This window comes from Triticum aestivum, chromosome 3B (assembly GCF_018294505.1).
Source record: "Triticum aestivum cultivar Chinese Spring chromosome 3B, IWGSC CS RefSeq v2.1, whole genome shotgun sequence".
Taxonomy (NCBI): Eukaryota; Viridiplantae; Streptophyta; class Magnoliopsida; order Poales; family Poaceae; genus Triticum; species Triticum aestivum.
In genome coordinates this window covers 350,033,232-350,047,322 of record NC_057801.1, presented here as the reverse complement: position 1 = coordinate 350,047,322, position 14,091 = coordinate 350,033,232, and the positions used below count along the sequence as shown (strand labels likewise).

The window sequence follows — 14,091 nt, the reverse complement described above, 5'->3', positions numbered from 1 at the left end:
AAAAATACCTGGTAATTTAGTTGGCGTGCACGAGCTCTAGTAATTGGTCCAGTATGTATAGCAGCAGGGGCTGTGGGTGTAACAATTGTATTGATGTCCTCATCATCCTCCCCTTCTTGAAATGAAGTCGTCCTCGACGGAAGTTCATCTTCCTCACCCAAATAAGGCTTCAAATCTGCAATGTTAAAAGTGGGACTAACCCGAAAATCTGCAGGCAGCTCAAGTTTATATGCATTATCATTTATTTTGTCTAACACCTTAAAGGGACCATCAGCACGTGGCATTAACTTTGATTTGCGCAAATCAGGAAATCTATCCTTACGCAAATGTAACCAAACAAGATCTCCAGGTGCAAACACAACATGTTTTCTACCCTTATCTCCAGCAAGTTTATATTTAGCATTCATACGCTCAATGTTTTCCTTAGTTAACTCATGCATTTTTAAAATCAATTCAGCACGTTGTTTAGCATCAAAATTAACCTTCTCCGAAGATGGAAGAGGCAACAAATCAATAGGTGCACGAGGTAGGAAACCATACATAACTTCAAAAGGGTACATCTTAGTAGTAGAATGCAATGAACGATTATAAGCAAATTCAATATGAGGCAAGCATTCCTCCCACATTTTTTTATTATTCTTCAAAACAGCCCTAAGCATAGTAGACAACGTTCTATTGACTACTTCAGTTTGTCCATCAGTTTGGGGGTGACAAGTAGTACTAAAAAGCAGTTTAGTCCCCAACGTAGCCCATAAACATCTCCAAAAGTGGCTAAGAAATTTAGTATCACGATCTGAAACAATAGTATTTGGCACACCATGCAAGCGAATAATTTCATGAAAGAACAAATCAGCAACATTAACAGCATCATCGCTTTTATGACATGGTATAAAGTGTGCCATTTTCGAGAATCTATCCACGACAACAAATATGCTATCCCTCCCCTTCTTTGTTCTAGGTAAACCTAAAACAAAGTTCATAGACATATCCTCCCAAGGAACACTAGGTACAGGCAAAGGCATATATAAACCATGAGGATTGAGTCGTGACTTAGCTTTTTGACATGTAGTGCAGCGAGCAATAAAACGCTCAACATCCCGTCTCATCTTTTGCCAAAAGAAATGTGTAGCAAGTACGTCCTCTGTCTTCTTCACGCCAAAGTGTCCCATTAATCCTCCTCCATGCGCCTCCTGCAACAACAAAAGACGAACGGAGCTAGCTGGAATGCATAGCTTGTTAGCACGAAACACAAATCCATCGTTAACGACGAACTTGTTCCACATTTTTCCTTCTTTATAATTCTGCATTACATCTTTAAAATCAGCATCATGCACATATTGATCTTTGATGGTCTCCAAACCAAATATTTTGAAGTCAAGTTGTGAAAGCATAGTATGGTGGCGAGACAATGCATCAGCAATAACATTTTCTTTTCCCTTCTTGTGTTTAATGGCATAAGGAAAAGTCTCAATGAATTCAACCCATTTAGCATGTCTACGATTCAGTTTAGCTTGACTTTTAATATGTTTCAAAGATTCATGATCAGAATGTATAACAAATTCTTTGGGCCATAAATAATGTTGCCATGTTTCTAAAGTCCGAACAAGAGCATATAATTCTTTATCATAAGTAGAATAATTCAGACTAGGCCCACTCAATTTTTCAGAAAAGTATGCAACAGGTTTGCCATCTTGTAATAACACACCGCCTAATCCAATTCCACTAGCATCACATTCAAGCTCAAAAGTCTTATTAAAATCAGGAAGTTGGAGTAAAGGAGCATGTGTCAACTTATCTTTCAATACCGAGAAGGCTTCTTCTTGTGCGGTACCCCAAAGAAAAGGCACATCTTTCTTTGTAAGCTCATTGAGAGGTGCAGCAATGGTGCTGAAATCTCTCACAAAACGCCTATAGAATCCAGCGAGGCCAAGAAAACTCCTCACTTGTGTGACCGTTTTGGGCTGCGGCCAACTCTCAATAGCTTCAATCTTGGCTTTATCAACTTCAATTCCCTGTGGAGTAACAACCTAGCCAAGAAAAGATACTCGGTCGGTGCAAAAGGTGCACTTCCCAAGGTTACCAAACAAACGTTCATCACGTAGAGCAATAAAAACAGCACGTAAATGTTCCAAATGTTCTTCCAAAGATCTGCTATAAATCAATATGTCATCAAAGTAAACTACCACAAATCGTTCAATGAAAGCACGTAAAACTTCGTTCATTAATCTCATGAAAGTACTAGGTGCATTAGTTAACCCAAAAGGCATGACTAACCACTTATATAATCCAAACTTAGTTTTAAATGCTGTTTTCCATTCATCTTCCAATTTCATACGAATTTGATGGTATCCACTACGCAAATCAACTTTGGAGAATATTGTAGAGCCACTCAATTCATCAAGCATATCATCGAGCCTAGGAATAGGATGACGATAACGAATAGTAATATTATTAATGCCTCTACAATCAACACACATACGTGATGTACCATCCTTTTTCGGCACTAGAATAATAGGAACAGCACAAGGACTAAGGGATTCGCGTATATAACCTTTGTCGAGAAGCTCTTGTACTTGACGCATAATCTCCTTCGTCTCCTCTGGATTGGTACGGTATGGTGCACGGTTTGGCAGTGAAGCACCGGGAATTAAGTCAATCTGATGCTCAATCCCTCGAATAGGCGGTAATCCCGATGGCACGTCTTGTGGAAAGACGTCAGCGAACTCCTGCAAAATGTTAGTGACAGCAGGAGGCAAAGAGGAAGGCACGTCCTTGAATGAAAATAATGCCTCTTTGCACACAAAAGCATAGCAAACAGATTTGCTGAAATCTAGCTCATCAATATCAGATTTGGTGGCAAATAAACGTGCACTTTTCAATTTAATTTCAGAAGCAACACTAGATGGTTTATTATTAGGCTTCATTTGTTGCTCAAATTCTTTTGCCACAATCTGATTTTCACTCTTATTCTTCTCCTGTTTTGCTTTATTAGCTCTATTAATATCATCTTTTAAAATGGAATCAGGAGTCATAGGAAGCAAAGTAATATTTTTATCCTTATGAACAAGAGTATAGTGATTGTTTCTACCATGGTGTACAGAGTTTTTATCAAATTGCCATGGTCTACCAAGTAATAAGGAACATGCTTGCATAGGTACCACATCACAATCAACATAATCAGCATATGTAGAGATACTAAAATGCACACGAACAGTACGTGTTACCTTAACCTTGCCGCTGTTGTTGAACCATTAAATGTAGTAAGGATGTGGATGTGGTCTTGTGGTGAGAGAAAGCTTCTCCATCATGTCCATGCTAGCCAAGTTGTTGCAGCTCCCTCCGTCTATTATGACGCGCACAGAACGTTCCTTCACAACTCCCTTGGTATGGAATAAATTGTGCCTCTGATTTTGCTCAGCTTGTGTGACCTGCACACTCAAAACACGTTGAGCAACTAAACATTCATACCTGTCAGCGTCTTCAGGAGCCATGTATTGCGTCTCATGATCAGAATCATCTCCACCATGTTCTTCACGTGTAATAAGGGCCAAAGTCTCCTCATCATAGTCACTAGCGGACTCATATCCACCATCTGCGGTAGCAATCATCACACGCGGAGATTTGCATTCTCTCGCATAATGACCTCCTCCCTTACAACGACGACAAATAATATCACTTGTGTGCCCTGTTGATGCCATGGAAGAAGAAGAACTCTGTGCAGGCCCAGCAGGTGCGCTCTTGGCAGATAATGGTGGTTGTGCCTGTTTTCTTGTATCACGACTGGAGGAGGCACCTGATTGAGGTGCTGGTGCAGTTGAAGTAGAAGATGCACGCGGTGTCCATGATGAAGGTCGGCCTGCAGAAAAGTTAGATCGCGCCAATGCTTGTCGATCCTGCACTTCACGTTCAGCTTTACAAGCAAGATGGAATAAACGAGTGATATTAGTATACTCCTTATAGTCTAGAATGGTCTGAATCTCTTTATTTAATCCACCCAGAAAACGTGCAAGCATAGCTTCATTCTCCTCAACAATACCACATCTAATCATGCCAGTTTGTAATTCCTGATAATATTCTTCTACAGAATTTTTCCCTTGTCTTAAACGCTGCAATTTTTGAAGCAATTCACGTTGATAATATGGTGGAACCCAACGCGTACGCATAGCAGTTTTCAAAGCAGCCCAAGTAGTTGGAATAGGATATAATCTACAATGTTCAGACCACCATACACATGCAAAACTAGTGAAAACACAAACAGCAGCAGCAACCCGTCTCTCCTCGGCATATTGTAAACATGTAAAACGTTGTTCAGTTTCTAACTCCCAAGTAAGATATATATCAGGAACATATCTACCCTCAAATGGTGGAATATTCAATTTCAGTTTAGGAATATGCACATCATCTCGTACCTGAGGTGGTGGTGCAGGCCTACCATTACGAATATATACCTGAGGTCGACCTGCTGGTGGTGGTGCTGGTGGGTGCACGTAGTTCTGATTTTGATCAACCTCATCCTCATAATCGCCCGCATACTCATCATCCTCCTGGGTACCAGCAGCAGCAGTAGCAGGAGCCAAAGAAGCATCAATAACAGGAACAACAGCACCAGAAGTTTGGCCATCCTCAATAGGAACACGCTTCGCTCGTCCATACTGATTCGGAAGGATGCGTTGTTGTTGGTGTTGCAGAGGTGCGATAGGTGCAGCCGGCGATGGTGGTGATAAACGCGCGAGCAATTCATTAAACTTGCTATCAAGCTTTGTTTCGAACGTCTTCTCCATGCCATCTATCTTTTCCATGGCCTCGTCAAATCTGTTTAGCACATCTTGCACCTGTCCGCTCATCATTTGCTGAAATTTATCATGTAGCTGTTTGTTCGTCAGGTTCTTCCAATCAGTCTCATTGGCTTGTGATCCTACCATGGTGAGCAGCAAATAGAAACACACAAGAATATGATCCTACAGACTACTAAGAAGTGGTGGTGGTGTATCACAAACCCGTCAAGCAAAACTCAAATTCTTACCAGTTCTTACCCAGCAGCAGGCGGTGATCGGCAACCGTTGTAGTCAAAACTCTCAAAGCTTGGATAGAGCGATTACCAGGGAGAGTCAAACGCACGACGTAGATGTATGTGGAGCTGGAAAGGCTTATAATATTCCCGCAAAAAAAAAGGGAAGGCTTATAATATGGTAGCAAAAAGGGTCAGCAATAATCAATTCAGAGATGCAAAGTTGAATAAACGCTCAACGACGGTACTGTGCTGGTCCTAGGCTAGACCGTGCTAGAGACGCGAGCCTAGAACACTAACAAAATCACGGTGCTGCACGTAAACAAGGAAAAAGCACACTCTGGAAATTTTTTTTTGCTCTTTTTTTTTGCGCTCTTTTTTTTTGCGCTGTTTTTTTTTTGCGAAAAATCACTATAATGGCGAGTGTCTCAAAACTCTTGGTCAAACTGACATGATGGGCATGAAATTTTTTCGACCAAATTTTTTTTTTCGTTTTTTCGACTGCCCGGATCCAAAAACTGGAAACGGGTCAAAAAAAACTTCCTATAATGGCACTTGTCTCAAAACACTCAGAAACACCTAAAAATAGGATAGCCAGAATTTTTTTCGAAAAATGCGTTTTCGAAAAATTTTGGGCCTAAACGGAGGGTGGTTTCCGGACTCTTTTTTTTTTTCGAAACCTACTCCGACAAGGAAACACGAATCGGAATCTAGATGGATCTCAAAAACACACCTAATATGCAAGGAACTCGGATTGGTGGTGGCTATATGGTGGTGGTATATGGCAGCGGTGGTGGTATATGGCAGCGGTGGTAATATATGGATATGGATCGGTGGTGGTATATGGATACGGATTGGTGGTGGTATATGGATACGGATTCGGAGCGGTGGTGGTAGGTGACAGGGGCGATGATGATGGTGCGGTGGCGGCGTGACAACTTATGACCAGAACTCGAAACTCTAAAAGACTAACGCTAAGACCAGCAACTAGACACGACGATGCAACCGCAAATTCAACAAAGCAAAACCCTAAAAAGATTATGCAAAGGCTCAGATTGGTTCGGATATGATGAACTAACCCTAATTTTTTTTTGGCTTTTTCGTGGACTGTAGGTATGAAGAACAGACTCGATCTAAACTACGAAAAACTGTAAAATCTCACCGAGCAACCTGGAATTCTGATACCACTTGATAGAGGCGGAGGTGTCCCGTCTTTCGATGAGATGATGAATTTTCGCTTTGGTGGAAGTCGACTTTGACGATCCGACTACGAACGTGCAAGGACGTCGCGCCTTAGCAATCGCTAAACCAACTCCGAGAGGTTATTGACCACGCCGGAGCACGATCAACCTGACCACGAGGGTCTGATTCCTGCGAGCAAACGAAGAACAAGCAAGAATCTGAGATTGCAATCTGGATATTGCGAATATAAGATGAAAGCTTTATTGATCAAGGTGGGGTTCTGTGACGCCTTTGTCTGGTCGTTGAACACAAACGAAGTACGCGAAGTTGCAGCTATGGCGAACTTTAATCTAAACAAAACCCGAAGTCTAAACGATGCCCTAAGGGCTGTATATATGGAGGAAGAGGGGGGGAATTTCGTGGCCCTTGGTGGAGGGGTCCGAAATCAACCCTATCTCTTGTTTCCCCACACACACGTACTTTAAAAATAGCCTATACTTATGTATTTCAAAATTACATGGGCCTGGCCCAATAATAAGGTGACGCAGCACCTAAAATAGCTTCGGGACGAAATTTATGAAGTGGCATCTTGTATATTTCGTCCAAGGCTTCATGCACCCATTATGGTGGCTTCAAAGTCCTGAAATCATCACTTGTAACTCCGTTCTTGTTCCCCTTGCGCATGCCATCATCTCCATGCTTGTTCTTGCTCCAATGTTTATCCTTCTCCAAGCTAGGCCCTTCATTTGTAAGCAAAACAAATGTATCCAATTTAGGCAGCATCATATTTTCATGAACATTAGAATCATTACCAAGAAACGAAAGTACCTGGTAATTTAGTTGGCGTGCACGAGCTCTAGTAATTGGTTCAGTATGTATAGCAGCAGGGGCTGTGGGTGTAACAATTGTATTGATGTCCTCATCAGGGGATGTAGCCAATGTCTTGTGAATCTCGTTAAGAAATCTCAGTGGCGTGTCTATTGTGATTGCTTGCTCCTTGGTAGATTGATTACATGACTCAGATCATTCTAACAAACACTACATGCACATCTGTCTAAAGCAAATTGTTCGGATGATATTGAATTTGCCATTATGTGGCCATGCATGTCTGATCACACCGATGAATACACATGTTTTCTATGTTTTTTGCTACTTGCATGAAATCTGCTATTCTTGATCGTTTGTGCATATATGACATTTTTCGTCCCAGTTGTCATGTTCCATGCCTTCGAACTGATGTTTCGTTGACCATTCTCATTATACAGGTGATGAGAAATTGATGGCAGAAATGTCTCAGAAGGCACTAAATGCTGCTCGACCAAATGCTTCGGCTGATATTATTCGTCACATCTGTTCACTGATTGGCCCAACCAACCTGACATAAATCTTGTTTTGCACATTACACGAACTCTTTTTTGCAGTAATCCATGCGCTAGTGTTAGTTGCTGGGATGCTGTGCAGCAGAATGGCATCTTATTCTTGAAGTCGAGACTGAAGATATAACTAATCTACTCCGTATTTTGGTTCACTTGAACGACAAAGCATCCAGGTAGGGAATGGTGCCTCCAGGAGTCCAGGTACTGCTTACTTGGGCTGTCACGTTCAGTAAGTAATAAAAAGATTCTAGTGCTACTATAACTGTTAAAGAAGACCTCCTAACTGAGACCTGAGAGTATGCAAATTTACTCTAGTGTGGCAGAATTGCTGAATCTAAAACTAACTTGAGACTTCAAAGCATTGTACACTGCATCTGCCTTTTTACAAAGGCTTTTCTCCCATTTCATTCAGAAGGCTGAACTCCTTGGTGAAGCTTAGTATTCCCTCCGTCCCAAGGAGGGAGTAATAGCTAAGCATAGGAAAGGTTGCTGTTTAGAAAATCAAAATGCCGAGGGTTCTGTGTGAAAGAACAACCAGCAGTCGCATTTCTACTCCCAGGTGTTGTTGGCTTGTCCTTAGATGTTTGCAATGTAGTATGTGCTCGTAGGCGCAAATGGGCGAATCCCATAAGAAAATTTGATTAAGAACGGGTTAGATATCTCCTTAAAGAATCTGAAAGAATATGAGAACTTCGAGTGGGGGATTAAATTCAAAATGTTTGAGTTATTCAAAGTTCTAAGTACAAATTCGCATCAGGCACACACAAACACATCCATGGAAGAATTGGCAAGGATGTTTAAAAACATGTTAAAAGATACTCCCTCTGTCTGTAAGATGTTTTTGCAGGCTTGTTTAACTTGCAAAAATTTCTTACATTGTGGGACGGAGGGAGTAGGAAACAAATATCTGAAGAAGTGTGGGGGCACCAAGTGTTATATGAGCGGGGCGGTGAATCACCTACAAGGCGCCCCCGACCAAGTTCGAGGTAGTCTTTTGGCTTTGGATTTTCTACAGTAATCTTGGCCCACCCCTTACCTTGAAGCCTATATCAATTACTTTTCCAGTGATGGCAAGTTTAAGCATTTCTCTTTTGTTTCTTCGTGTTGATGAATGGCGTCATATAGATATACAAGGGCTGCCCGCTCTGCCGCAAAAAGGTGGAGCGTATTTGCCCGAGCAAGGGTGAATACTTGTAAGGTCCTGTTTGGTTTGTCGTTTTCTTTTTCAATACACCTGTAAAAGATACGGGCCTCGACTCGTCGTTTTGTTTTCCGCCGAGAATTGCTGAGCGGCCGGTAAATACAGGTGTAAAATAAACACCTCTGTTTTTTTTGAATAGTTTGGATTGCTTACCTCCGTGTTTGATTACAACGAATCCAAGCGCAGCCACCCGCTTGGAATCCTTGTAGAAGTTTTACATCCGTATATGAATACCCCTGTATATTATAGGAGATTTGTAAAATACAACCGGATATTCCCACATGTATATGCTGCGCTTGGTTCGTCGGATTTTTGCTTGTTTCGGAGAGTGTCTCCCGTGCGCTATGCCGCTGGCTACCAGAAGAACGAGCGCCATGCGTCTGTCACAGCGCGGCCACGGCGGACGCAGGATCCTGCTGCAGTGGCGAAGGCGATTCGGCGGCAGCAGGGATGCCCTGGGCCGGTGGTGGTGGAGGCAGGCGCTGCAGCGGCGTTGGGTTGCAGTGGCGGCGAGCGCACGCGCTCCAGCAGCGGCGCGGACGCTGCGACGCTCGGCGGCCCGCAAGCACCCATGGTGGTGGCTGCGGCCTGCGGGCGCTCGGCGTCAATGGCGGGCCGTGGTGGTGGAGCTGATGCGGCAGGACTGCAGGAGGCGACTGCGCTGGTGACGATGGTGTCTCCGGGGAATGGCGGCGGCGCTCCGGGGAGCGGTGGCGGTGGCCTCGGCGTGCTCCGGTTGAGACGTTGCGGCGCTTATCTCGGTTGTGTCTACCTAGTCAATCACGACCGAGCAAGAATGGTGGAATACCAGCGACTAGGAAAAACGACGGATATAGAAGTGTTTTGCAAACCGACGGAATACCAGCGATATCCAAGTGTAAAGTGAAACCGGGTGTAAAAGTTAGGACGCAAAAACGACGATCCAAGTAGATCGTCTGTTTTATTTTTACGGGGGTATACTTTACACGTGTAGATGGCTGGAAAACGGCAATCCAAGCGCAGCAAGGAGAACTTACCAACAGAGTTGCTAATGTTCATAAACCCTCCTTTCTTAAGAAAAAAAGCTAAACCCTGATGTCGATTATAAAAACAAGGTCAATAAATATAGCCACAATTATCCTTATAAGAGCAAGCAATCCAAAACAATTAGCAGCTTTCAAGTTTTAGAAAACAAAACAAGTGACACCTTTCAAGTTCAATCTACACAACTAGATGATTCAGCGTACAACCAATTGGTAAAGAAATAAGGGATCTCTTTCCTCCCCAAGAAAAGATTTCTTCCTCCTACCGCCGGTTCACCCCGCCTTCGATGGCCTTTGGGCCGTGGAGGTGTGGATGATCTCGCCCCCCCCCTCCCACTGGCAGGGAGGGACTCAAATGTTGTTTTTGTTAGGTTCAACGTCTTGATTAGGGTTGTGTGGCGGTGATGATGTCCCTCAGTAGGAATAATGTCTTTCACGTTCGATCCCCGTTGTGATGGTGCTTCTGTTAGAACAAGTTTCTGTTAGAATAAATCTGAGGCCGCCATCGATCATCTGAGGACCAAACAATCAGACGAGCACGACACTGAGATTTGTTAACGAGGTTCATCGATATGGCTACATCCCTGGGGCCTGACTACGGGCGCTCCTCCCCGTGGCACCGTCGTAATATCGCACACCGGCCACCCAAACGCCGGCACACGCCGCTGGCTCCCCCTTGCGTGCATGTGCTATTATGTTAGCATATGTTATATCGTGTGTCTATCCCGACTATATATAAGAGGCCTGGGATACAAGCGTCCTACTTGGACACGACTCCGTATCTTATCTAAACATAATACACCAAGTCCAACTGTAACCTACCTTGTACACAATGTGTCAAAGTAGGACATTGGACTCCATGTGACTCCACCTTGGCAAATATTCTTCACCACCTTGAATTCATACATGCGTCAAACTTCCATGTACATTGGACTTGAGAGTTTGTTCCACGTGTACCGTTGCTACTCCAAAGATTCCATGTGACTCCACCTGCAAATTGTAGTCCCTTCTTTTCTTGATCACAGTCAACACTCGAGCAAAATTAAGTTCCTCTTTACTCTAGTCTGTGCTCCCAACTTCCAGAGTATCCGTCCAACGCCATCACACACTGATCACTGACCTGCGTGAAAGTGAACAACTCACATATTGGGTGTCGCACATAAGAGTTACCTGAACTCAACATCATCGCTCCTTTCTTGACCGCCTGTCTGAAACTTGAAGGAATTTCATAGTTGCTTGTAGTCATCTCGAGTTAAGGTCACAGTTGTCTCACCACATATATGACCACTAGATCCTTGACCCGTCTACATGTCCCGTGCGCACTGCATGCCTCACCTCTATTACCACGTTGAGCCTCTACTGTCCCGGTCGAGTCTCAAGGGTCACAAACCCACACCACTCGACCCCATTGCAGTGCACCGCCGATCATGACAGACCGATGACGAGTTTCACGTTTCTGTTAGACCATTGGCCTTCAGTCCGAACCACGTGTCACTCCCCCCCCCCCATCGAATAGGCTTCGACTCTTCGTGCACTTACGCCGCAACCCCTCAATCAACACCGAGTGAAGTCCTCCAGACTTCAGCTCTACCTTCAACATGACTCCATGGTAGATGATTAGTCCACCCTCGCGCCTCGACGACTTTAAGCTCCTGAGTACACATACAATAGTCTCATCATATCATGTCATCATCATCATCATGATCCAACACAAATGATGTCTCTCATCATCATCTCGAAATAGCGATACAAGTTATCACATGTCTCGAATACATGCAACTACATGGTCATCCCATACACATGTTTCATCATCCATCTAAATTATGATATAAAAGAGAAGAGCTATCACTATGAGCAAGAGCGGAATTATGCAGTACATGAGGTGCCGGTTCTGATTCCTTTCTCGTGCTAGCGTGAACCCCAAGTAACTAGTTTATGCTTCTTGTTTGCTATCGAACCCTTTCTGGCTGCCGCCCGAGAACCCTGACACTTGGGCCTGACACTCTGGCCACTCATCGTACACTCTTGGAACCCTCGTGATGTACACGGCATAACACTTCTTCGCCATCAAGGACCTATGTGCTGGAATTTTTGTCTATTTGGGCCTAGCCCAATAGCAGTTTCAGAAATTCCTAATAAATCCTAGAGGCCCACGCAGCCCATTCGTGCAAGGCAAGAGGTGGAACTAAACTTTAGTCCCACCTTGCTAGTTTAGAGGGAGCTGGACCTCTTTATAAGGGAGGCTCCTTCCCCACTTCTATGAGCATGAGAACAAGAGGGACATCCACGTATGCTCCTCCTTCGCCGCCCGCCTCGTCACGACGCGTCGCGGGTTGCGGGAATGAGCCGAGCCGATGTAAATTTTTGCCACGCACTACGGATATACGAAAGGGCACGCGAAAGCTGAAACCTTTTGCTGTAGTGGAGATTGAATACGAACGGCGCACCTCTTCGTCTGCTGCCTGTTCGTTTCGTGTCCCTCGTTCTCTTCAGCTCCCAGCGCAACCTCTCGCCTTCTTCTCTGGCGCCTATAAAAGGGAGGTCGCTCCTCCCAGAGAGACGCACCAGAACTACTTCTTCCTCTCGCCACCGGTTCCTGAGCACTGCGCTGCTGCTACGATCTTCTCCATCCCGGCTTGCAGCGTGCACCGCAGGTCGGGACAGTAGGCCTCCGAAACCGCACTCTTTGAGTCCTGTACGGGAGAAGGGTGATAAGGTTTTTGGGGAGCGCTCTGCGCGACTACTGGCTGATTCATCACGGACGATTCGGTCGCCGACGACTACTTCCCCGACGACGACTTCTTCCCCGACGTCCACGACCTCCTCGACGACATGGCAGGCGAGGACACCGACCCCAAGTCCAGCGCTTCTGCTGCTGCTGTGCCGTACGTGTTCTTCTCCTTTCTGTTAGAAGTCCTGCTACAGTTCTTGGCTCTAGTTTCTGTCCTACGTATGTTAGGTTCTATGTCATATAAGCAACTTCATCTAGTGACTGTTCTAGATGTGTTTACCTCAAGTTCATATATGCAGACGATGTTTACCTTCTCTCTGTTAGGTTGCATGACTTGCTTTATATTTGCTATTTTAGTCATGTTTTATCTACTATTTCTGTTAATAAAACCATTCGGTAAATTGCTCATATTTCCAACAATCCAAAAACCTTACTATAGGCAATTTACCCCAAGTGGTTTTGCTGCTTCCATGAGACCTCCTATGTTTGAGGATATCCATTATAAGAGGTGGCGCGTGAGAGCAGTCTTATGGTTTCAAACCATGAGTTTCTATGATGCCACTCTTGGCAAACCTGAAGAAGAGCAAGATGCCCAACAGGCACAAGCTTTTCAGAAAATGGATACCTTGTTTAAGGCTGCGCTCTTGAGTGTTCTTGGAGAGAACATAGTTGATGCTTATGCGTCAATTGATAATGGAAAAGATATGTGGGATGCACTCGAGGCCAAGTTTGGGGTCTCGGATGCCGGCACTGAGCTGTACATCATGGAGCAATTCTATGATTACAGGATGACCGAAGAGCGCTCCGTGGTTGAGCAGGCTCATGAGATACAGTCATTTGCTAGAGAACTTGAGCACTTCAATTGCATGCTACCGGACAAGTTTGTTGCCGGCGGTATCATCACTAAGCTTCCTCCTTCATGGAGGAACTTTGCTACCTTACTGAAACATAAGAGACAGGAGTTTTCCGTTTCGGGTCTCATTGGTACTCTTGATGTGGAAGAAAAGGCGAGAGCAAAGGACACACGTGCTCGAGGTATTGAGGGAGGATCTAGTGCCAATGTGGTACAGAAGCAGAACTTCCAGCCCCACAAGTTCAAGAACAAGGGCAAGTTTGATGGTAAAGCAAAGTTTGATGGGAAGAACAAGGCTGTGCAACACACGAACTTCAAGAAGAAGAATGGCAAGAAGAAAGGTGCTTGTCATGTGTATGGAGATCCTGATCATTGGGCTCCTAGTTGCCCTAATCGCTATGACAAGCGTCATCCTGGGAAAGGCGGCAAGACCGCTAATGTTGTCATTGGAGACACTGACATGAAGGATGCTGGGTATGGTATATTTCCCACTATTCTTTCAGTATGTCATTCTCCTAACTGGTTGATTGACACGGGTGCTAATGTGCATGTATGCGGTGATATTTCCATGTTTTCGTCTTATCAGACCGCAGGGACTTCAACCGTGCTGATGGGCAACAGCTCAAGTGCTTCTGTTCGTGGTGTTGGCACGGTCGATCTGAAGTTTACTTCGGGGAAGATCGTGCGGCTGAAGAATGTGCATTATGTCCCCTCCGTC

The 14,091-nt window shown here is 44.4% G+C and overlaps 1 protein-coding gene across 2 annotated transcripts in view; it reads left to right on the top strand.

Annotated features, from left to right (window-relative positions):
- LOC123069875 (UDP-N-acetylglucosamine--N-acetylmuramyl-(pentapeptide) pyrophosphoryl-undecaprenol N-acetylglucosamine transferase) overlaps window positions 1-7,973 on the top strand; it is a 41,905-nt gene extending 33,932 nt beyond the window's left edge. Inside the window, exon 4 of one of the 2 annotated variants that reach the window (XR_006433117.1) lies at window positions 7,456-7,718. Coding sequence is in view for 1 of the 2 variants with exons in the window: in XM_044492833.1 (XP_044348768.1) it covers window positions 7,456-7,574 (119 nt within the window). In the remaining variant the exon portion in view is untranslated. Of the gene's footprint in view, window positions 1-7,455 lie in introns of both variants that reach the window. The other variant, XM_044492833.1, reaches the window with a different exon arrangement.
- Window positions 7,974-14,091: the final 6,118 nt, after the last annotated feature.